The sequence below is a fragment of the Pseudonaja textilis genome, chromosome 8, assembly GCF_049901715.1.
Source record: "Pseudonaja textilis isolate UNSWEBS1 chromosome 8, rPseTex1.2, whole genome shotgun sequence".
Lineage (NCBI taxonomy): Eukaryota > Metazoa > Chordata > Lepidosauria > Squamata > Elapidae > Pseudonaja > Pseudonaja textilis.
Genome location: NC_141997.1, coordinates 25,670,271 through 25,695,220, shown reverse-complemented (window position 1 = coordinate 25,695,220; position 24,950 = coordinate 25,670,271). Strand labels below are relative to the sequence as shown.

Below are 24,950 nucleotides of genomic sequence, written 5' to 3'. Positions count from 1 at the left end.
ATACCCAACACACAGGCTCATAAGAATACTGCTGTCTAGCTTTAGGTTGCCTTGGGCGGCTGGGTTGGCAGCAGGCCAAAGCCTGCAGGGACCCCAAGAGGCAGGGAGTGGAACACCAGATGCCTCGGGGAGAGAGAGGCCTAGGGTAGGTGGGGCCTGAGCCTGCACTAAGCCTCTCAGGGCTTCCTTTACCCATGACGAGGTACCCGCTACTTTGCTTAACAACTCACATGTTTATTTAACAGCCATAACAGAAGGGGGGGGGTCACTAACAGTGGGATTCTACCGGTTCAGTGGATGGGATTTGATGGGAGTGGCAGGGGAAGGATACTGTAAAATCTCCATTTCCACCTCACTCCTGGGGGAAGGTTACTGCAAAATCCCATTCCCTCCCCACTAACCTGCTTTCCAGCTCCGTTCTCCTGTGCAGGGCAACAAAAGAAGACCCAGCTGATCAGCTGGGACTCGAGGGGCAGAGAATAGATGGGGCGGGGCCAGTCAGAGGTGGTATTTGCTAGTTTCTCCGAACTACTTATACAAAAGTAGTACTACTACTACAAAATTTCTGCAACCAGTTCTCCAGAACTGGTCAGAACCTGTTGAATACCACCTCTTAAGTGAGGGCATCTCACTTAATGGCTGTCAAGCCATGTGACCCTAATACGTAAGCTCCATTACAGTTCTATTTTGAGGACTACCTGTAGTGTTTTTAGAAGTTCTTTATTAATTTTTAGCCAAAGCATTTTCTTATACTGTTAAGTACCATTGATCCAACAATGCAGTAAAAATGTCATAGCTAAGGAAAAACCCAGAATCACATGGTAGATCAGTTTATCTATATTAGAAAATACACATGATAAGTGAATTTCAGGATTAATTATGAAACTTACTTGTTTTGCCAAGTTCCTTCAAAAATCTTTTAACCAAATTACTGATTAACAAGTTCATATTAAGACTATCCAGGTCATATTCATAATGTATTGATGTACTCAGAAGAGCCTTCTAATTGCAGCACATTTTATTCTACATCTTTTAGAGTAAACCAGACCCTCTTTCTGTTTTTCATTTTTCCCCTTGCATCTGTCTTTTCAATAATCAGTTGCCGTGGTGACCAGTTTAATGACAACACAAAACAGAACTGTGATGTCTCAGTTACATTTTCCACCATAGTAGGAGAGGGACTAAGTAGACTGAGTTGATGAGCCAATTGTATGGCTATACTCTTTAGACTGACTTACTGTTTGTAAATGGAAATACTGATTTTGCCAAGTCTTTCTAAAAGTAAGCTACTGGCCACTCCACTCCCCCACCCCATCTCTCTTTATTCATAGCTATATTCGGTCTTTTTTATAGATTGATCTCAATAACCTCATTAATGAAATGCATAGAAAAACAGGACCAGAATCAACTGTTTATTTTTCTAGTACTTTGCCTACTGTGGCTTGCTTCAGGTGCATGCATTAAATTGTCCTTTAAGTTCAACAGTGCAACACAGTCAGAGTCAAGGGTTCTTCAGCTGGAAAAAAGAAGTAACTTTCTTCGCTATGGTTTTTCAGGTAAGTTTGGAACTGATGACTGTTGATACTGTGGTAGCTGAATGCTTATTATGATGATTTATAGTAGCAACTTGAACAATAATATATATCAAAGCTCATGTATTAAATAGCAGGATGGGGTAAAGTGTTACAAAAAGATGCTTTGCAAAAGATGTTGAGACAAACAATACTATCCTTAAAGGGTTCAAACAGCTGCAGTCTTTGCAAGACTTGTATGTATCTTGTATTTTTTTGGTATTATCAATTGCTTTTAATATTGTTTGCTCCCTAGAGTTGCTGTAGAGTCAGGTGACCTTGCAAATTTGATAAATAAAGCAAAAATAAAAGCAGCCTTGCCAGCCTTACAAAGGAAAGTGTATTAGTGCTTTTTAATATTAACACACCCTCTATGAAGAAATATGTAAATAGTATTTAATTGGTTTGTGTGTATAAAAAAGCATAAAATAGTGTGCAAGAACACTTATAAAATGTCATGCTGCCTTGCAGTAAATCAAAGTTATGACCAAACTTATTTATTTCTTTTATATACAAAATAAGCGCCACAAAAGCCGCTGTAGCGCAGTGGTTAGAATGCAGTACTGCAGGCTACTTCTGCTGAATACCAGCTGCCAGCAGTCTGGAAGTTTGGGTGTCACAGGCTCAAGGTTGACTCAGCCTTCCATCCTTCCAAGGTCGGTAAAATGAGGACCCAAATTGTTGGGCGCAATAGGATGACTCTGTAAACTGCTTAGAGACAGCTGTAAAGCACTGTGAAGCAGTATATAAGTCTAAGTGCTATTGCTATAAGAACTAAGCTCATCTGGGTTTAACAAGGATATATCACATTATTTCACTTACATTGTGTGTCAAATATTATGTTCTCCCCCTATTAGTAATCACTCTTGTCCTAGCTTCATACACTTGGTATCCCGTTATTAACACCAGTCCCCTTAAATAATTAGTCCATTTTTGTAGTTCAAAAACTCTAAATGTGATTGTTCTTCATGTATATGGAGAGTGTTTGATTGATCTTTAATTTAGGTTCCAAAAAATAAAATAAAAAGCTTTTTTAAAGTAATTGTATGACCCAGTGAGAAATTTGAAGGTACATAGAGATATATTATTAAATGTTATTTTGTTAATATGTTTAGAAAGCCAAGATGAATAAATGAAGAGCTAATTGTTTTATATTTTAATTTTTCTTTGAGATTCTGGGCTTGAGTATGTTTTACATACATGCCAGTATGGATGGATGTTTTATCAAGATTGAAACTGACACTAGCATAATGACTAAAGCAATAGTAACACTTTCTTCCTATTGCTATGTTACTTTGCATAATGTGTCAAAGAATATGGGTAATTATGTACCAATTTACTCTCTGCTAGGCTCACCTGCAAGTATTTTATGAAAAGCACTTGATAAGAATTATTTTGCCTTTCTTATCCATAGAAATTTGGCAAGGTATTGGCAAAGATGTTGAGACTCTAGAAAAAGTACAGAGAAGAGCAACCAGGATGATTAGGGGACTGGAGACTAAACATATGAAGAACGGTTGCAGGAACTGGGCATGGCTAGTCTAGTAAAGAGAAGGACCAGGGGAGGCAGGATAGCAGTCTTCCAATATTTGAGGGGCTGCCACAGGGAGGAAGGGGTCAAGCTATTTTCTAAAGTGCCTGTAGGCCAGACAAGGAATAATGGATGGAAACTGAACAAGGAGAAATTTAATCTGGAAATAAGGAGAAACTTTCTGACAGTGAGAACAATCAACCAATGGAACAGCTTGCCCTCAGCAGTTGTGGGTGTGCCTTCACTTGAGACTTTCAAGAAGAGACTGGACTGCCCTTTGTCAGAAATGGTGTAGGGTCTCCCGCTTGGGCGGGGGGGTTGGACTAGATGACCTACAAGGTCCCTTCCAACTCTGTTATCTGTAAGGTTACCTTTGATAAGAATCTTTCTGCCTTCATTTACTAGGTTATGTTTATCTGTAATTTGTAATTTAAAATATAGAGTGATAGCATTTTGTTCATACACAGATTGTTGAATCTTCCTAGGAGCCTGAACCTACTTTGATGAAACAGTATTTCGTGTGTATGATTGGTTTGTTTTATATTGCTCTCATGTTTCAGGTATTCATTTGGACTTTGTTGTTTACTCTTACATTAAACAAAAACAAAGAATTAAGAATTTCTTTAAAATTAAGTGTTGGATTGCTACTGGGTACAACAAATTTGCCTTATTTAGTATATCTCACTGAAAAGAAGCATTTGCTTTCACCACTATAGCTCATTACTTGGAGATTCTTCTTTTTCCCCCATCCAGAGTTGGAGGGAAAAACTATTCAGCTAAAGCTAAAGGAAGATGAAAACACAAAGCTGTCAGGCTGGAGTGCCTTCCACTGCCTTATTTTGATTAATTGTTAAGTGAAGTTAACAATTGTATATTGTTACGGTATAACAATCGTAACACACTCACATATTTGCACACCACGATAGTTTATTGAGGCTTTTCAAGCCCCTAATATTATTCTCCAGGGCTCATCTCATTAAACAAACACAAAACCCAATGAATCCAGCCTCAAGTCTGAGGACAAAGAATAAGTCTGTAAGTCAACACTCCCGGTCTGAAAACCAGTTACAAGCTTACACTCCGAGCACAACGCATGAAACCCAAGTCCAAGTCCAAAATCCAAGTTGCAAAGTCCAAAGTCCAGTCACAGGGTCAAGGCACAGGTGTGGAAGCAGAAGCCAGAAAGGCAGAACACATGAACAACAGGAAACAGGCGAGTTGTTTCCAGTGTCACTTTGCTCCGTGTGCCAGCCAGCGTAAGCCCTTTAGGACGAGCCAGGCTGCCTTTGCTAGTAGCCTCGCCAACCTCTGTTGCAAGGTGGGACACATTCCAATCTGAAACCTTTATCTTTTCACCTTCCTCTAGTCCCCCCCCGCCCCATTCAGTCCCGCATACTCTGGGATCTGGAGACGGAGGCAATTCTTCCTCCTCCCCACTGACCAGCTGCAGCTGTGTTCCCTCGCTACCCCGCACTTCTAATTGGGTGCCTGAGCTCTCCAGCTGCGACTGCATCTCCCCTTTCTTCTCTAGCCTGGTGTTCAACTGGTTGTTTTCTGGAGGCCTCTCTGAGGTTCCTGGCCTCTCCCCTTCCCATGGCCCAATCACTCCCTGCACCTTGGTGTCTTCCTGACTCATCCCCACGCCCTCCTCTAAAATCCAGTTGCCAAGCTTCTGGATTTTGATCACATGACCAGGAGGATGCTGCAATGATTGTAAATGTGAAAAATGGACATTAGACACTTTTTTTCAATGCCACTGTAACTTCGAATGGTCGCTAAATAAATGGTTGTAGGTTATCTGTATATCAGTGAAAGGTTTGCATCTGCTTTTGGTAATTTATAGTTGTAAATGCAAGTTGTTTCCTAGTAACATTTTATTTACTTCTAACATGTTGCGTATATATTCTATAAAATTGCTATGATTTTGGTGGTTTATGAATAATTATTTCAGAATATTTTTCCATCATTTTTTTAACATTGACACCCTTTGAGTAGTTAGGATCTGTGGACTAACTTCTTCAGATATTATAAACTGCTGAGGAGCGCTCTCTTGTGGTAATTACCTAAAAATCTGAATTACCATAAATAAGTTGAAGCTCTGAAAATAGGAAGAGCACACAAATTCTTACAAGTTTTTACAATAAGGAACAATGTTCCTCTTATGAGTTCTGGCCTTAAATTTTGTTATGGGTACATACAATATTTCAAAGCAGATATGACGTGAAATTTAAATTCTGTGTCTATTCCTCTCTGATTTCAAGTGAAAGTTTATTGTATTGTCTTAATCAGGATTGTTATACTGGATAATACTTTGGAACTTTTAGCAGTCACTGAAATCAAAAGCGTTGAAGATGCAGATCCTTTCCGTCTCTTTTTCTCTCTGAAATTTATTCATTACCTCAATCCAATTGGATTCTGGGAAGTTTGCAACATCTGAAATACAATCATAACAAGAATAGAATACAATAAAGCTTAGCAAATATATAACTGAAGTAATTGCAATTTTGCAAAGAAAAAAATAATACTAGGTAAGGCAGGGCTTTGTCTGATTGTATGTACTGTTTTGAAGCTGAATGACCATTGCTGCAGACACTTTTGCCGCTGCCTCCAGATAGTAGGCCTTTGCTTTGAAAGATAAAACAGGCCTCAGAGCATAATGCTCTAGTAGCACCTGTTGGCAACTCTTTAAAGCAGCAATATCATTTCCCAGAATTATGTGGCTTCCTTCTTCCTTCCCTCTTCAACTGTTGTGTGAGTCCTGGAAATGACATGTCTGTTTTAAAGAGTTGTGATTGAATGCTATGTATGAGCCCACACATGCACCCAAAGCGTTTGGAATTGTAGGCCCTAAACATAGAAGCTACTGTTGAAAACATAGTCCTTGGGGCAGACATCAATAAGTAGTTTCATAAGATAGGCATCAGAGGTATTCAGCAGGTTCTGATCAGTTCTAGAGAACCGGTAGCGGAAATTTTGAGTAAGTTGGAGAACCAGCAAATACCATCTCTGACTGGCCCCACCCCTATCTATTCTCTGCCTCCCGAGTCCCAGCTGATTGGTTGGGTCTTCTTTTGTTTCCCTGCACAGGAGAACAGAGCTGGAAAGCAGGTTAGTGGGGTGGGGAGGGAATGGAGATTTTAAAGTATCCTTCCCCTGGAGTGGGGAGGGAATGGATATTTTACAGTAACCTTCCCCTGCCACGCCCACGGAACTGGTAGTAAAAAAATTTTGAATCCCACCACTGATAGGGACCTTGATTGAAAATGCACACCTTCTGGGACCTTCAGGATGACATTGTTTCAATGAAAAGACTTGAACTGCACCCTCTCTATCAGAGCATATAGATTAGGCAAAAACCCTGTGAGAGGGCAGTTCCTCAAATAACCTGGTTCTATGGCATTGGTGGCCTTAAAGGTGATAATTAGCATCATGAATTGTACCTGGAAAGCAATTGGGAATCAATGCAACTTGTGGAGTAGTTGTATCATATGAACAGAGCAAGAAAAACCCAGAATGCCACTGCATTCTGAACTAACTGTAGCATCAGGATGGTTTTTCAGAACAGACCCATTTAGAGCAACCAGCAGGTGATTAAGGCATGAATGACTGTTAACCGGGCCTACTGATCCAGAAAGGGGCCCAGTTGGTGCACAAAATTAAATTGTGCAAAGCTCATTCCCCAGTCACACCAGCTCTCTGTTCCTCAAGCAGAAGGTGTGAGTCCAGGAGGAGTCTGGGTGGGACAGTGGGTAACCTAAATTCAAACCTACCTTTAGCCATGGAATCACATGGTATGATTTGGGCTCATACACTTGGCTCTCAGTTCCGTGTTCCTGCTTCTTGTGCTCTCTTGATAGTATATAACTTAGTTATGGTAAAAAGTCAGAGGAGGTAGTGATATATATGCTGTCTTGAATTCCTGGGCAAAATGTGGAATATTCTACATTTAGACAATCAGTAAACACTTGCACCACAGTTGTCTCGTGAAATGCATATATTAATGGCCTTCCACTTAATCACTATTGCTCCTCCTTCAATAATTCTGTGAGGATCCTAATGTATTAATGTTTACTGAGAGCTCATAGGTTTTATGATATGAATATAATTCATAATAAAATGATGCCATCGTTTAGAATTGGATTGATAGATCTCTTGCTTTCAATTTATTGTGAATTTTATATATAAAGTATACAACTTTGGGTTTGTTTGGTTTTTTTGAAGTATGTGAACTTCCTTTTTATGAAGTGTGTCAGACAAACGTATCAAGGATTGAGTGCACAGAGCTAGGATGCTGTTACCACAAAGAGACATGCTATAAGAAAGCTGTACCAAGTAAGTAATTGTCAAAGTAGTTCAACAATATTCATTTGATAAAAAGTACAGTGATATCACGACACTATGCAAAAGGCAACAAATATTTGTGTTATTTGCATATTACATGATGTACATGGCTTATCTCTCTATAGACACCCTTGCAACTTCTTAGTATGGTTGATAATTTTTCAAATGAATCTAATGCTATTTGTTGTTTAAAGTAGAAAACAGATTTGACATTAAGGGGAACAAAGGTGGACTTCCATCAGAAAGGAAGAAGACAAATTGTACAATATAAATATATTGCTAGTGGTTGAGGCACCAGGCTAAAAACTGGAAATGCAGGAGTTCTTCTGCCACTTTAGCGACAAAAGCCAAGCCTGGGTGGCCTTGGGCCAGTCACTTTCTCTTACTTCAATTCACCTCACAAGATTGTTGCTGTGGGGAAAACAGGAGAAGGAAGGTGTTGTCGGATATGTTCCCCACCTTGACTTATTTGTAAAAGTAGTTAGGATGGGGTAGAAATAAAAAAGGAATTATTTTAAAATATTTAAATTTAAAACAACGGATATATTTTTATACTGTACAACAGCTACAACTTTTGGATGACTACAAACATAGGTCCTAAACCCCATTGATACAGGGCATATATTAACATGTGTAGTGAATAAAGGCCATTTTTAATAAGATATACAACAGAAGCCAGAGTTATGTAGCTTAAAACTGAGGAAAATTATTCTGAGTTGGTATTCATAATTCTCTCTCAGAACAAGTCACTTTTAGATATCTGAGTTATTTATCTTGTTATAAAATGAAAAAGGCATAAAATATGCAACACAAAGCGAGAAAAGGTAAACAATGTTCATCTCTCCTCCCTCTTTCCTCTTGTTTTCAAAATGCACCTTGCTGTTCTCTCTCTCAGGAACCTGTGTTGCCTCAAAGCAAGTAGATGTTAAAACATTTTACTTTTCTGGAAGATTACTAGTGAGCAACCAACTATCATACACTTTTGCAAATGAGAGCAAAACTTCATAAACACCCTGCATCACAATCTCCAGATATGTCAATGCCTTAGATCTTTCACATTGGGAAGGAAGGCATGAAGGAGAATTTTACTTAAAAGTAGATAACCTTCTCTTTTGGAGCTCTTTGTTTGCCAGGCACAGAGTTGGGGAAAAAAGCTCAGTCTAGTAAAGCCCATTTTTACTTGGGCTGGGGTGAAGGACATAATGGGTGGGGCAGCAATTCTTGATTATAATTTTTACAATTAGATTTTGTTTATACTTTATGAAGGCAGCTTTGGTGAGTGTCCTACTGCATTTCTCTTTTTGCTTTGTAAGCATTGGATGAACAGAATGCTGTATCTGATTCATGATAGAGATTCTTCAGTTTCATATAAGCAAACAGCCATTTAAGCCAACATGGTTCTGAATTATTTATTAGCCAAAACCGAAAGGGTACAGAATATAACATTCTAAAGAACTTGTACATTTATTTGCTGCCCAAAAATAAGAGTTCTCTGATAATATTTGAAAGAAAAATATGTGGCACTATTTATTGATTTAAGGAATTAATTACTATGTTATTAAGGTAGCACCTCCATTTTCTCTAAACTCCCCAGAGTCTCTTCAAAATGGCTTAGAAATGCTGTAGAATAAATATATTATTATTATCTTTCTTGAGTCTGGCAGATTAAAAGGCTGTGAACCTAATATAAAGATTCATAATCAGCAGTTCAGGTGAGGCCAAGGTGTGGACAAGTCAAGTGGATTTATAAACTACCTAAGAAGCACTCACACTTGACACTGTGGCTGTATTGCAATTTAATGAGAGAAATTTGTAGAATACTTTTAAAGCGAATGAAAATGGGCTTTGCAAAAGAGAATTAAATCTATATAGCTTCTGTCTTAGCTGTGTCCTGGGAAAGTCCTCTGTCACTGTACAGGAGACCAGAATAATTTTATGATGATTTGCAGAAATATTTGAGATGAGTTGTGATTCCTTATTTCAAGAGCCAGTGAGAAAGAGGGGAGGGGACCATCCCATCTCCAAGTTTGTTTCTTGGAGTCCAGGGGTGGAGGAGCCTTGGAATGTCTGGGTTTAGGAATGAAATAAAATAACCTTATTCTGATTAGCCTTCATTTTTAGGAGGACTTTCTCTTAAAAAAATGAGCCTTTGTTTCAATATTGGTAGAACCCAGGTTCTATGATCTGTAATGGTAAAATACAAAACGTTGAGAACTGCTGATCTAGTGTGTGTATTTGTATGTCATTCACAAAACTGGGTAAAAATGGAATTAGCCAGCCATTCAGAAGATCTGAATACCTGCTGGCAAAATTATGAATATTATTCTCCTTTATGCTTGTCTGGTTTTAAATTGGTACACTTCATCCTCCTTCAAATAGAGGGTGTCTTAAAACACAACTTTTTGTAATGCATAGACTAACATGCAGGTCTGCTGGTTTCTTTTTCATCTTCCACTCTTTTCAAATCAGTAAATAAAGGAAAGTATATTACAATTGAGTGGAATATTCTGGCTTTTTAAAACCATCCCCCGGGTTGTCATGTCCATCCTTAGTTGTGCAATGATGTATGATACTTTGCAAATTATGTACTTGGGTTGTGTACTTGGGTTAGACGTTGAGATGCAAGAACTTAATCATGGCATTTGTGTGATGACATCACCATTCACAGACCATTATTTTAGCATTATTATTTTGATGCAAGTAGTGATGCAGTCATTAAAAGCTGCTGATATTTTAGAAATAAGTGTTTGTATTAAATGTACTTATAATAAATTTTTAAATATATATTTTTATCTTATTTGAGGGTTGAATAAATTATTTTTTCCACTTTTTTAGGCTATATGAAAGCATTTATTGCCTTAATAGTTATTATACTGGCAGCGTTCACTTTATTTATGCTGAAAAGGTAAGCTGATGATTTAAGTAGGTTTGATTGCTCAGAAGTTGATCTTCCATGGATTGCTGGCAGTATTCCAGGGGGAAAAAAAATGAAGAAAATATTCTTAAGGGCATATACAGTGCAGAGGAGGAAAGGATTTTTTACTCTTGTTTATGTGTGCATATGTACATTGATGGATTCTGATTTATAGAGGGACGTTTTAAAATATTACAAGAGGTCAGTCTAGTAATATACATTTATATTAAATTTCTATTGCATTATTTTATTGAAAATCTTTATTTAAGCATAAATGCTTGATTCCTGTAATTCACCAAACTAGGAACTAAGACTGCACATAAGAGAGTTGAAAGCCACAAAGAGCAAGATAATGATGTAAAGTGCACAAGGCCTATGTCATGTAAATTGATTTGGCTAGGAGTTGTTGTTTTTTTGTAATCAAACAAGTGTGATGGAGAGGTTACTTTATAAAATTAACTATTTACTAATTATTTAATTATTAACTAAACTCTAAAATTATTTTAGAGTTTATACAAGCACAGAAAAGTACCCCCAATTCAAATGCAAAAAAGTACTGGACCAGAACACAAAGGTAGCACCTGTGCAACTTAAACCAATGTGTCTTTTCCTGGGATTGTATTGCAGTTGCCACACAATGCTAGGAAGAGATACAGTTATTTCAAGGAGAGATATTATTTGAGTGTTCATATATATATATATATATATCACAAAAACATTTTTGCCTTTAGGTCCAAAGCAATGTATAGGCAGTCCTTTTGACCACAATTGAGCTCAAACCTTCCACTGTTAAGCAAGGTAGTTGTTAAGTGAATTTGGTCCCATTTTACAACCATTTTACCTCAATTGTTAAGTGAATCACCGCTGTAGTTAAGTTAATAACATGGTAGTTAAATGAATCTGGTTTCCCCATTGATTTTGCTTGTCAGAAGGTTACAACAGGTGATCACATGATCCCGGGATATTGCAACCATCATAAATACATGCCAATTGCTAAGTTTTCAGTGCTGTTATAACTTTGAACAAATGGTTGTAAGTCAAGAACTATCTGTGCAGTCCCAGTTTATATTAGAGTTTCCATGTGTTTCATGTCTCAGAATAGTGGGAAATCATGTCACCAATTGTTGGTGATCACATTTAAAGAAGATTGTACAGCTCAGAAAAACATGGGTTTGAAGGCCACATGCACCTAAGGCCACCCAAGCACATCATATATCTTGATGGATCTTGTTTAAAGTAATGTGTAAACTGATGCATAATTTTAAAATCATATTTTATGGCAGTGGAATAACAACCAAAGACTCTGGGGCTATGTAGTATTGAGCATTTCATTTTGTTCACTATTGATAAAAATTGGCAGACCAATTTCTCATCCTTTTTGAGGCAAGAAAACCATGAAGATTGCATTGCTAGTCCTATAGTATATTTTAACAAATTTAAAACATATTGTAGGACTCCCCTTATCTTCACAGTATATGAACAAAACAAGCCTCAAACTTATGCATTACACTCTCATTTATTTTGATGTTTGGACCCCCCAAAATAGTTAAGTAGCCCCTGGGTAGAAGTAGGGTAGAGTAGGGTAGAGTATGGACTGGGTTGGACTAGACTAGAACAGAACAGAATTTGTCTGGTACATAAGTTCTCAGTATACATACAAAAAAACAAAGTAATATAAAATATAAATAGGAAAAGGTAATAGTGGTAATAGTAGTAGTAGTGGTACTAAAGATAAAAGGATAATAGTAATACAACCCTACTACATGAGTAAATATCTTTACATATAAGGTTAAATATTTTAAGACATTAAGACATTACATACACACAAATACATAAAGTTAAATATCTTAAGATATAAGGTTGCTTATGACTAATGATAAATGTTGAGGTAATTCCCCGTTAGGAGAATGAGCGCACACAGGGAGACGTAGTGAGAGTAGTGAAGAATAACACACAACTAGCACACAGATACACTGTATAGTAAAATGTAGGTTTTTACTTCCAATAAACGCTTAAGCAAAATCCAAACAAGCAGTCCAAGTCATTCGCAGTTAAAGCAGTCAGTTTTCAGTCCAGGGATACTTCAATAACAAAGTCCAGTTCAGTAACAGACTTACATCAAACCCAAGAAGAACTATGATCAGCAAACAATCAATAGTCAATAGGAACAGCAACACTCTCCAGAACAACAGAACAGGAACTAAACAACCCAGGTTTCTGGCTCCATCTTATGGCCATTTGAGGAACCACACCCAATTACAGTTTTAGCATTCTCTTAAAGAGACAGTATTAAAATGTCTATCTTGGTTTATATATTTTCCAACCCAAGTATTAGGTGCCTTACATTCCTAACAATAAATGTGGATAATTTTTTTGTAGCTGAAATGCAGGTAACATTTTTTTTAGAAAATAAGTGTTCTGGATGAATAGTTTTTTTAGGTCTTACAAAGATACAGGGTTACTTTCACAATATTCCTGATAAATTTTATATGCAGACATTAAATATAAACATGTTAACAAACAAATGCTTCATGACAGTCCAAGCCCAAGACACAAATAGTTATTCATGCCTATTGTAAGTGACTGATTTTCAGGAACTTGTCATTTTGGAATTGCTGATGAACTTTAGAAAAATCCTAGGTTTCCCACCCTATTTTGAAACCCACCAATTAAGCAGGAATCTTTTGCAGAATACTGCTATGTTGCTATTTATTACTACTTAGTAATAAATAAAACCACTACTAGATGTACATACATACTCCAGTGGTGGGATTCAAAAAAATTTACTACTGGTTCTGTGGGCGTGGCTTGGTGGGTGTAGCAGAGGAAGGATACTGCAAAATCTCCATTCCCTCCCCACTCCTGGGGGAAGGATACTGCAAAATCCCATTCCCTCCCCACCTCACTAACCTGCTTTCCAGTTCCGTCCTCCTGTATGGGACAACAAAAGAAGACCCAGCTGATCAGCTGGGACTTGGGAAGCAGAGAATAGATGGGGGCGGGGCCAGAGGTGGTATTTGCCAGTTCTCCAAATTACTCAAAATTTCCGCTACCAGTTCTCTAGAACTGGTCAGAACCTGCTGACTACCACCTCTGATACATACATATATACCCATTATGCTATTTCTGTTTGGGATAAACAGTGTTATGCAAGGCATAGAAAAGAAGAGATTGTAAGACAACAATATTAAGGCATGAAGTACAAGAAGGAAAAGGAAATACGGTTAAAAGTATAAGTATCAAATAATTGAATGTCACTACAGTTGTTTAGGTGGGAAGGAAAACTTGTCATCTCAGAAAAAGGAAAACAAAGAAGATAAGGAAAGTGTAGCTGATACAAATAGTACAAGTGAATCTGAAGAGGAGGAAGATGAAGAAGACTAGGTTGATGCTTTGAAATGTAAGCATATTATGTATCCTGCTAAACTGAAACAGTGTCATGATTTTATTCACTAGAGATAACTGAAATAATTTAGTCTGTCCCGAAACACAAGTATTTTCGGGAGATTAAAAACAGCAAACTATCAGATTTGTGTTCTGACATCAGAAGGCAAATGATGTGATTTATATTCTGGGTGTTAAAACTTTACTATACAATGGAGCAATTTACCCATTCATTTAATAAAGCGCATTATGGCTTGTATGGACCTATTGTAGTGTTCTGTTTGTTTTGTCAGATGTTAATTTTTGCTGATGTTGATAATTTAATATTTTTAGAGTTTACAAATTATTAACTTATATTTTTCTGAAATGCTGTATAAGAGATACTACTACTATCTTAATATACAGACTATACTAATGGGGTATATCCACCTTTTGCCCTTTTTTCTAGGCTTTATCGTCTGCCATTTGCACAATAATTGTGTGATGAATGAAAATAAAAAATCCATTGATCCTCCACTGTTTTGCTTAGACTATGCTGTATTATTTTCTATCTTAGTGAACTTTATAGAAAGCACTCTGGTAGTTTTTCAAAGCAGCTGGAAATTTTGCAGTGACTGTTATGATGTAAGTTAATTGGAATTTTCTGCAAGGCTCAACATGGGAACAAAGGCAGTAGGAGGGCTCAATTAGTTTGTAGTCCATTCGCCATCTTTATAGTGGTGCTATTTCTCTATTGTTATTTTGCTTAAGCCAGAAGTTTTAGTGGAGATGGAAGAGGCACACGCTTGCAAAGGCAGCTGGTTGGAATTCTAGAAATAACATCCCTTGTTTTCCTGCTATTATTCCTTTCTATAAAAAAGGCATATTCTTTGTACAGAGTAAACCTGTTAATCAGTAGATTGTTTGGGAAATTGGGTAGATTTTCCCACTTGCCAATGAGTGAACGTAAGCACGGAACTTTTAACATTTACTAATTTGGCCAAGCAATCAGTAAAATGTCCATAAAATTCTTAGTTCTTGATGACTAACTGATCAAGAGATGTAAAACTTGATTTAGATACGATTTGTGCAGTCCAAATGAATATTCATCTGCTTCCATTCATTTCGATGGCAGATTATATCCCAAGTTATTTGTCTGAGTATCCCTTACATTCTTTACCTCACAAATTGAATATATGAGACTGGTTGTATCATGAAGAACAATATAAAAGGAAGAACATCTCACTAGTACTTTTTCTTCCTCATTTTGTTACAATGCTTTAACATGCTCTGAAGCATTCAGGTGAAAATAATTTTTAGAGAGGAGAGTAGCATTCCTCCCCACTGGCCGTACTTTCTATGAATGCTGGTAGCCTTTGTTTAGTAACACCTGGGTTCTCCAGGATGCCAATTCCTGTATTATAGCCTCTACACCAGTCATATAAGCTATTCAGTAAGTGACACTAGCATTTTATTGTTCAGCAATGAAAGCTTAAGATTGGTGGCTCTGTGATAAAACACATACTTTCAGTGTAGAAGATCCCAATTTCAGCATTTTCATATAGAGTTGAAAAAAACACCTGTTTCTAACCTAGGAAAGACTGTTTAGCATATAAATACTACTAGCCTAGGCAAATAAATCAATGTGGTCATTAAGTAAGTGACCCATAAGGCTACATATATAAGATCTGAGCTGAAGTGCGGTGCTTCCTAACATTATTGCTATGTTATTTCTGCAGATATATTTCAGAATATTGAACAAAGGTGGTACTGAAGATGTAAGGAAAACGACTATGTCGCTATATGGATTTTATTAACTGTTAAGCATGCATTTTATTCATTTAGTTTTCACTGAAACTGCAGAATTGCAAAAAAATAATTTAGATTTTAATTAGTTAGACTTGATTGTTTATTAGTTATTAAAGTTATCTATTGTGTCATTGTGGAAAGTAGATCCACTCAATATCTCAAAAAAAAAAAAAGTCCTAGTTACCTAGCCACAATTGTTCTATGCCTCATTTGATATGATTAAATAGAGAAGGGACATCCTTTTGCAGTGCTATTGCTTTAGTCCCTAGACTGATTATTTTGTTTTGGGAGAAGGGACCATTGTCAGTGGGATGATCCTTTCTCCACTCTTGTTGGAGATTGTGGAACTTCTTTACAATGCCTCATCGTTTTGCTGTATGCATCAAACTGCAGTCCATAAAAGAAAAGAACTATCTGAAAGATGATTGGCTCAACAGGTAATGCATAAGTGTGCATGAGAAATCAGCTAAGTAAAAGCCTTGTGTAGGAGTAAGGTATAATCTTTCACAGGGCACTCATTTTATTCTTGACAGATGAATCTTTTTCCAAAACAATACAAAAATATATACAACTATACACAGTTTTATCCAATTTTTAAAGCAAGATCAAAGATAAGATAAAATATGGGCAAAAACCCAACAACCTGTTCCCACTTTGGTAGGTTTGTGAAATCTTACAGAACTTTATGCATACATGATTGGTCAACATTATCGGCATAGTTCCTTCTCCAAATATGTTCTACCTTTTGTTGCATTTTAACTCCATAGGGAAATACCAAAATCATTATCCCATGCTGTCAATGTCTCCCGGCTGGTATTTCTTGTCAGATATTGTTAGGGAATTTAATTATTTTAGTATATATGGTAAAATCATTGCTTGGGCCACTATTATGTGCAAGTACATTCTTTTCAAGCACAATACTTCCCAGTTCATCATCAAATGCCTCTTTGTCCATCTTTTTGAATAGCTTCTATTCTTCCCTGAATCTCAAGCACACTTTTTTTTGTTTAGAGTTAAATTTGGAGTGTTGCTTTATCAAGCCCATTTGTTGTTACAGGCACTAGCTGATTGCAAATGTACATCAATTCTCCCTCCACCACCCCGTCTTTTAAAAAGGACCAATCTCTATGGTAACCATATTAAAGAAACAATCCTTTTGCTTGGTCTTGTCAAATTTTCCTTCAGAAAAAGGTCATTTGGCATCAACATTTTCTGACTATCTTGAAATGAAATCTTGAAATGTTAGTTGAACTCAAGCTATTCTTGCTCCTTGGCCCATCATTTGGTTTTATTCTTTTCCATCTCTTTTACCGTTCCAACATATGTTATTCAAGAAGTTATTAAAACAATGCAAGAATGTATCTTTTTCAGAGTTTCACAAGTGCAATGGTTGGCAGAGTTTTAAAGATGAAAATTTTCTTCCAGGTCATACTTATTGAATATAATAAATTCACTCTCCTCCCCCCCCCCAAAAAAAATTCTTTTTCGTACCTATTTGAAGCTGCTCTTCTGTTCCATTAATGCTAATATGAATTAGAAACATTCTAAGGGAATTGATTAGACATCTAAAATGGCTAAAAAAGATCCCCATTATACTGGAAAAAAAAATCAGTTTAATAAGGCTTGCAAAAAAAAATATCAAGAAAAATCAGTCCAGTTTGAATCAATTCAGACATTGGTTTCTGGTTATACACTGGTTTCCATGCCTCTCATATTCTTCATTGGATGAAATATTTTAGTCGCACATTTCAGATTTATAATCCCTGTTCAATATAATATTTTCATCCCAAAGAGCAAAACCTCCAACTGATTATTTCCTGAGTGCTTCCCTCATTGTCATAATCATCAGTTAGACAACTATCTCTTCCTTCCCCCAAACTTAGAGAAATTATGGGGAGAATTACAGATCCCTACTGATGGGTACATTCCATTGATACAAAGTTTTGAGTTAGTGACATTCTGACTTCTCTCCTTCTCTTTGGTGAAGGGTTGAATACAGCAAAAGACTAAGAGGATGTTCATTTAATTGGAATGCCTACTGAGATCTAAGGCAGCTGGGGCAAAGGATGGACCCTTTCTCAGCACAATGGCACTGGCTGAAGGGTGTATATAAGGTGGCCTTATTAAAGTGACAAGGCAATTTAATTCTTTTGTGCACAATGATTCTACTTCATTGATTTACAATGGGAAGGATATAATTTTGCTAGTGTTGGCAAAAAGCTCAAATGTCAGGCTTTTCAAATTGCCATACTTGCCTTGTTCAGGATGAATAATGAATAAGTCACCTTTTGTCTCCTGTTAAATATCCTTGAATAAATACAAAGAACATGGGAGACATAAATGATTGCCTGATTTTATGTTTAAAATAAAGATCAACATTGTGATAAATGGTTGAAAATGTTCCAGGTGAAGTAATATAACTCTGCTGATAACTACATTATCTATTATGGAAATGATCAGGTGTAGAATGTAGGACAGTTTTTTAATGCCAAATTTCTCTAATGAGGAGAAAAGTCAATTTAGAACTTCATAGAATTAGAACACTGATGTTCTAAAATTCTTTTGATAAATTCCTGTGTTTATATCTACAGTATATTTCTTGGTTCCTTATTCTATTTTGCAAGACATTGGGTAATTTAATTAAACTTCAGTTGTGTCTGAATATTTGATAGAATATATTCAAAGGAAAAAGAGTTACCGAATAATGGAAAATATGATTTTAGGCTCAGTAATTTTCACATTTTATAAAGTAAAAAAAAGTGTTCCAGATCTGCTGATTTTTGCATAGAAAAGCACGCTATTGAATTTTCATTCATACAGTTGCCTATTCTGTGTCTCAGCAGGACTTAACAGGATAACAATAGAAGGGAAAAGCTATTCAAACCGATAGTGTCCTCTAATCTGCATTTTTTCCTTCTATTGAAGGGATAGAAATTCAACATTAACACATGAAGATTTATGCAGAGGATACTTTTTGCACCATTGTCGCATAACTTCCTGATCAGTTGAAACAGCTAACTAAAGCTTTTGTATTTGTACTGTATTTGTCCAAGAATGTGCAGAAAAAGCTACCTGCTCCTTGTCATCTAAAATGTCATTGTGTTCATGTTAAAGATGGTTAAAAAGCAAATACGTTATGAACCTGATTACTCTTGTTCTTCCCTTTAGGAATATTAACAACAAAAAATAGCTTAGATTGAGCAAATCAGATTCGGATTTAATCAGGCTTAGCACAGAGCCACTGAAAAGTGGGACTTTGTTTGTGATTGGATTTATAAGTTTCCCAACTCCATTGTAACTGAACAGTACACAATATAATTTCATGACAATATAAACAAATAAAACAAGTATCAAAGCAAAATAAAAATGCAGCTATATGCAGAAAGTTATTTCCAATAAACCGGTTATCCCTACAGAGGCTCCACCATCCAGTCTAATCCAAGGAACGGATCCAGGTTTTAAAATTTTGCTTAAATAAGACAGTGTGAGGGCCACATAAGTCTCTGGGAGATTTTTCCTAGAGGGCACATACTTTGTCAAAAAAGGCCTACTTCCTGGGTCCTATCAAATGGCACTGTTTAGAACCTGATATGTGCCACGTCTGCTGGATCATACAGTAAACATAAGAAATATGTGTCCCTCAGATGACCAGGCCTAGGACCAGAGGTGGGCTGTACTTAACGTTAATAACCAGTTCGCTGTTAACAACAGGTTGTGAGCATGCCCCCATCCGTCTACAGGTTGAGGCCAAAATTTATGTTGCTAAGTTAAACATTTGTTAAGTGAGTTTGTCCCATTTTTAAATGCCACATTTGTTAAGTAAATCACTGCCGTTGTTTACTTATCAGAAGGTCACAAAAGGTGATCACATGACCCTGGGACATTGCAGCTGTCATAAATGTGAATCAGTTGTCAAACATCCAAGCATCATGTGACCATGGGGATATCGCAATGGTCATAAGTCACTTTTTTCAGTGCCGTTGTAACTTTGAACGATCACTAAGTGAACTGTTGTAAGTCGAGGACTACCTGTATCATTTCTCATCTACTTTTGTAGTGAATAGCATTATAAAAAATCAAGAAAAATAGTAAGAATTTTGAATGAAAAAAATTAAAGATGGCAAATAGGGAAGAAGAAGAAATATGTATCTATTTTACACCAACACAATCGAGTGTACTTCTCTATTCCATCTTCGCAAATATCCTTGTTTCGACCATGTCTGTATACCAGTTTGCACATTGTCTTTTGTTCTTTAAACTTCTCACCTTGTTTCTCATCTCTCTTTTATAGTTTCAGTTCCAACATCAATTATTTTCTTGCTCTTCTTATGCTTCTTTCTGACCCATTTGCTTTTCCCTTATTTGTTTGTTTTGCAATTCAGTTCTCATTAATTCTCGTCTATGCCCAAATCACCTCAACATATTTCTTCACTATTGGTAATATGCTCCTGTATTAAGTCCACCTTAATTCATCACCCTTCATTTTTGATCCAGTGCTTGCTCTAAAACAGGGGTATCAAACTCTATTTCATTGAAGGCCGCATCAGGGTTGTGTTTGACTTCCAATGGCCCTTCCATATGGGAGCACACATTGTCAGACGGTCTATGTGTGTGTGTGTGTGAAGAACTCTCAGACTCTCGCTACTGAATTCTGCATTTTTTGAATTTGTAACGTATCTGGAATTTATTTATTGTTTTACCTTTTCCCCCTTATAAATTCTCATAGGCCAGCATTTCATAAAAATGCTTCAATTGGCTGTTTTCTCATGAACTTCTCTGCCTCTTTAGGGGAAAAAAGGACAAGTATAGCAGCCTTCCTGCAAATAGAGGAACAACACTTTGCCTTATTTAGAAATATGAACTGGGTATTAATCAGAAAGTATTTTAAGTGAGCCTGAGTGCCTGGAAGAATTAGTTAAATGTGGGGATATATAGTGGAGATTAATGTCTACCTAGATTTGACAGTGAAGGAGAATGCAAACTGCAGTTTCAATGGCGTTAGTCCACATACAGGCTTTTTTTAAAAAGTTCCTTCTGTGACAAATACAGGAAGACCATTAAAATAGGCTAAATTTAATTCCCCTTTGAATTTAGGAATAGTGGAAAAAAAATTAGGTATTAATTTTATAAAAAGTATATTTGTGAATGTTTCTGCACAAGCAGAGATGTTTTGGATACTATGCCATCTTCTATTTAAGAAAGTAGAAATAAATTTTGTTTGGTTTCTTAGTGCCAGAACCAACAGAAAAAGTAAGAACTTCCTGCTTTTTAACAAGTTCACAATAATGCATGAAGACAGCAAGCTTAGTGCATTGTTTCATTTACTGAGAGACAAAGGTTTAGTATTCTGTTCCATGTAATATTTGCCTGTGCTTTCTTTGATGAGAAATATTGCATCTTTCATCAAGGTAATGTATCTTTTCAAAAAATTGTCAGAATCGTTTTGATTGAATGACTAGAGAAATCAATAGTAGAATTGTATTAAAGAAAACGCTGCTTTGCTCACTATTAAACGTCTCCAGTTCAATAACAGTGGACTTTAAAAAGGGGGGAAATCCTTTTTAATGTTTTGATACTTAATGCATCATAGAAGAAAGTATAGGAAGTATGCCTCTGATTCTTTTGTATTTTTTCAAAAGTCTTGCACTTTCATTTCTTCCTCTTTTGAATACTTTAGTTCAGGGAGAGGGCAAGAGAGATTACGTTTTCAGTAGCAGACTAAATTCTGTGGCACACCTTGAATGAAAATTGGAACCTATTCATATGTTCTTATCAACAAGTAGAGTTGCCTCTTTACATTTCTTTAAAACAGGATAGGCAAATACACAAGGAAATACTGAACCCTATAAAATTATTGGTGCTGCTTTTCTCATTCTTAAATAATAAATTACTACTAATAGCACAAAAACGATGGGTGAAAAGATTCCTCTAACTTCAAAAATCAGGAAAGCAGGAGATTGATACTATATACGTAGAAAATAATCTATAGATAATATCTAGTTTTGGCCACCACGATATTAAAAACATGTCAAGACTCTAGAAAGAGGGTAAAGTTTAGAGAAGAGCAACAAAGATTACTAGGAAACTGGAAATCAAAGATACGCAGAAAAGTTGCATGTCTATGGTAGTTTAATGAAAAGAACTAGTGGTGATATGAGATCAGTGTTGCAATATTTGAGGAGCTGCCACAAACTAGAGGGGGTCAACACTAAAGCATCTGAAGGCAGGACAAGAAACAATAGATAGAAACTAATCAAGGAGAGAATTAACCTAGAAATAAGGAGAATTTCGTGACAGAACAATTAATGCACCTTGCCTTCAGAAGTTGCTCCATCCCTGAGCATTTTAAAAAGAAGAATGCACAATCATTCATCTGCAGTTATATAGGATCTCCTGCTGGAACAAGGGATTGGCTCAGAAGACATTCCAACTCTGTTATTCTATGTCTGTTAGTTGCTTCAAGGTTCACTTGCATAACAATTTTCCAAAAAATTAAGGACAAAATGATCAAGTGGGATTACTTTGGATTTGTGACTAATATGTGCTGCTCTAAATATTTCTTATTGGAGAATAGTTTGTCCTAAATTTGTCTAAGCAAGTTGAGGAGATGTAACTCTTGTTCTTTTCTTCTGTTCAATTGTGTCCAATTCTCTGAGACTGCCTGCACAAGTTGCTTCAGTTTTCTTGGCGTGGTTTTTCAAATGTGGTTTGCCATTGTTCATTTCTAGGGCTGAAAAAAAGTGATTGGCCCAAAATCATCTGCTGGTTTTGTGCCTAAGGCATAACTAAAACTCAATCTCCTGGTTTTTAGTCCGATGCTTTAATGTCATGTAAGATGTCTTTATAACTTGTCCTGAATGTTTATGCTGATTAATAGGTATTCTGCATACTAAACATTCATGAAGACATCAACTTCAAGTATTCAAATTGGTGAACTCAAGAAAAAACTTTTCTTAAAATGTTGATAATCCCAGTCACAGTGTACGGGGCCAGATTAAATTTATTGCTCTCAATGATTTTATATGTTAATTCTTAGAATTCCAATTCAGTTTGTGGAAATACCAGGATGAGAATTCTGCAATTTGATCAATGTTTCTGGTAAGCATCAGGTTGGTGATAACTGACTAAATGAATAATGGTCGAGCTCACAGTAAACATCATATGTTGTATATTCTAATAGCTTAATTAATGAACATTTCATGTCCAGAATTTAGCACAGGTGATCTTTAACTCATGACCATTCTTTAACAGTGGTCTGGATGTCAACCCTGAAGCTGTCCTGACCTGAATCCACTTTGACCTCTTCAGTGTTGCCACACTGGAGCTGAGGGTCAGTGAGGGGGGATTTGAGATAGAGGGATTTTTGTAGCCAAAACAAAATCTCTTGGGAACCAAGGACATTCTCACACCTGGTTGGAAGAAGGCAGAGTGATGGCACCTGGTTGTTGGACTGCAACAGTGATTGGACCATGTGACTGATTGTTTTGAGAAAGTAGAAAATCGTTTACTTTTAATAAGGTGAAAACTGCGGGAGTCTTCAGAGTCAGTTTTCACTAGATATGTGCCAATATGATATTTCCAATAAAAGTAATCTTTGAGGAATTCAATTGTCTCTGAGTCTTGCTTTCAATGGATGTATTACTTGGAACCCTGACATCAGAATTACAATAGCCTCAGGAAAGGTGTTTAGGATTCCGGCCATAAAGTACTTCAGGCCATCATAAAATGTTGCACTACCAGCCCCTTGATTGCATGATCACAATCTAGGTATTTGACAACCTGTTAGCATTTACAACAGTTGCCAAGTGCCCTGCGATAATGTATGTAATCACCATTTGCAATCTTAGTGGGAAAGCTGGCAGGAAATATTGTAAGCTGCTGTTGCCTGCCAAGGGGGGTCCTCTCATCACTGGGGATTGGCTTAAAGTGTTGCCTGCTGAGAGAAGCTGACTTCCTTTGGTGGGAAGCAGAAGATTTGAAGATTTCAGCTCTACTCTACACCCTGCCAAAAGTTTCCTTCTATGCATGGAGGAAGCTGAAATCCATTCCCAGGCAGCTCTTTTCAGCCTGCCCCCAGAGTTGAGGGGGAGCTGAAATCCAAGCAGAGAATAGAGAGGTGGCTTGGTAAGGTAAGAAGTGCAGGGTGCCTTGAGTAGCTGAGAGAGACTTTGGGAAGCCTAGTACAGGCTTCATGCTAGTGTCTCTTGGCTCACTGGTTTAACATCCTGTTTGTACTTTAGCAGACAGGATTTTTTGTTTCTGATCATAGAGGCAGTATGGTAAAGAAAGGAGTGCAGAATGCCTCAGGCAGGTCTGTGGATCTGGAAAACTCAGTGCAATCTACGTGTGAGTGCTCACGGGCTGATAATCTTGTTTGGATTTCATCAAGGAGCCTTCCACGATCTCTCCCACCCCCAAAATACCCCACAAACCTTACCTGGGACTCCATCTACTTAACAGCCCATGAAATCACTTCACCACCACAACTGGGAGTGCTGGAATTGTGGTAAATGAAAGAAGCTGTGATATGGGCATCACACTTAATGACCAATTCGTTCAATGACTAAATGCCAGGCCTAAGCCTAGAAACAATACAGAGAAATCCAAATGAGTTCAATCCTTTTTTGCTTATATCTAGGGATGGGCTGCTACTGGTCCACCTCAGTTCAGGCAAACTTGTTAATTTTATGGCCGGTTCAGTGAACTGGCAAATCGCATCTTTGGCTGGCTCCGGCCACCCCACCCTGCCCCTCCCAGGAGTCCCCACATGGCCCATTTTGGATCCCAGGTAAGTGCAGGGCCCGTGTGGAGGCTTGGGGAGGGTGAAAAACAGGTCTCTTGGAGGCTCCGCAAGGCCTGAAATGAGCCTGTTTCCAGCCTCCAGAGAGCCTCTGGAGCTCAAGGGGGGCGTTCTTGCCTTCCCGGAGGCTCAAGAAAAGCCTCCAGAGCCTAGGAGGGCAAAAACAGCCCACCCTGCTGTAGTGCAGGAGGCCGACTAGGCCACACCCATCATGGCCATACCCACCCAGCAACCAGGCAGAGAACTGGTTGCTATTTTGAACCCCACCCTTGCTTATACCTAAAAATCTTGCCAAACTAAAGCTACAACAGGTGGTATTCAGCAGGTTCTGACCAGTTCTGGAGAACCAGTAGCAGAAATTTTGAGTAGTTCAGAGAACCGGCAAATAGACCTCTGACTGGAGATTTTACAGTATCCTCCCCTGCCACGCCCATAGAACTGGTAGTAAAAAAAAAAAATGAATCCCACACTGAGCTATAAGCTTCTAACCTACTAGATATAACCTGAGAGATTCTAAGGCTGGCTATCCTGAACACACACACCCCTTCAAATTGGGACTACAGAGTTTCTTAATCCAGGCCTCTCTCCATTGAAAACTTCTCTGTTACCAAAACAACTACA

The 24,950-nt window shown here is 37.3% G+C and overlaps 1 protein-coding gene across 1 annotated transcript; it reads left to right on the top strand.

Annotated features, from left to right (window-relative positions):
• Positions 1–27: 27 nt before the first annotated feature.
• On the top strand, positions 28–23,122 carry TEX29 (testis expressed 29). The gene is made up of 3 exons (XM_087938567.1): positions 28–1,556; positions 7,324–7,434; positions 10,279–23,122. Exons 1-3 carry the CDS (start codon positions 1,376–1,378, stop codon positions 10,350–10,352), a joined length of 366 nt encoding a protein of 121 aa, XP_087794693.1. The 5' UTR covers positions 28–1,375; the 3' UTR covers positions 10,353–23,122.
• Positions 23,123–24,950: the final 1,828 nt, after the last annotated feature.

Bases quoted from the DNA above. Each gene is read 5' to 3' on its own strand.
- TEX29 (XM_087938567.1), top strand. From the start codon at position 1,376: ATGAAATGCATAGAAAAACAGGACCAGAATCAACTGTTTATTTTTCTA. The intron at 1,557-7,323 runs GTAAGTTTGGAA...GTTTTTTTGAAG, and splicing joins TCTTCGCTATGGTTTTTCAG to TATGTGAACTTCCTTTTTAT. The intron at 7,435-10,278 runs GTAAGTAATTGT...CCACTTTTTTAG, and splicing joins CTATAAGAAAGCTGTACCAA to GCTATATGAAAGCATTTATT.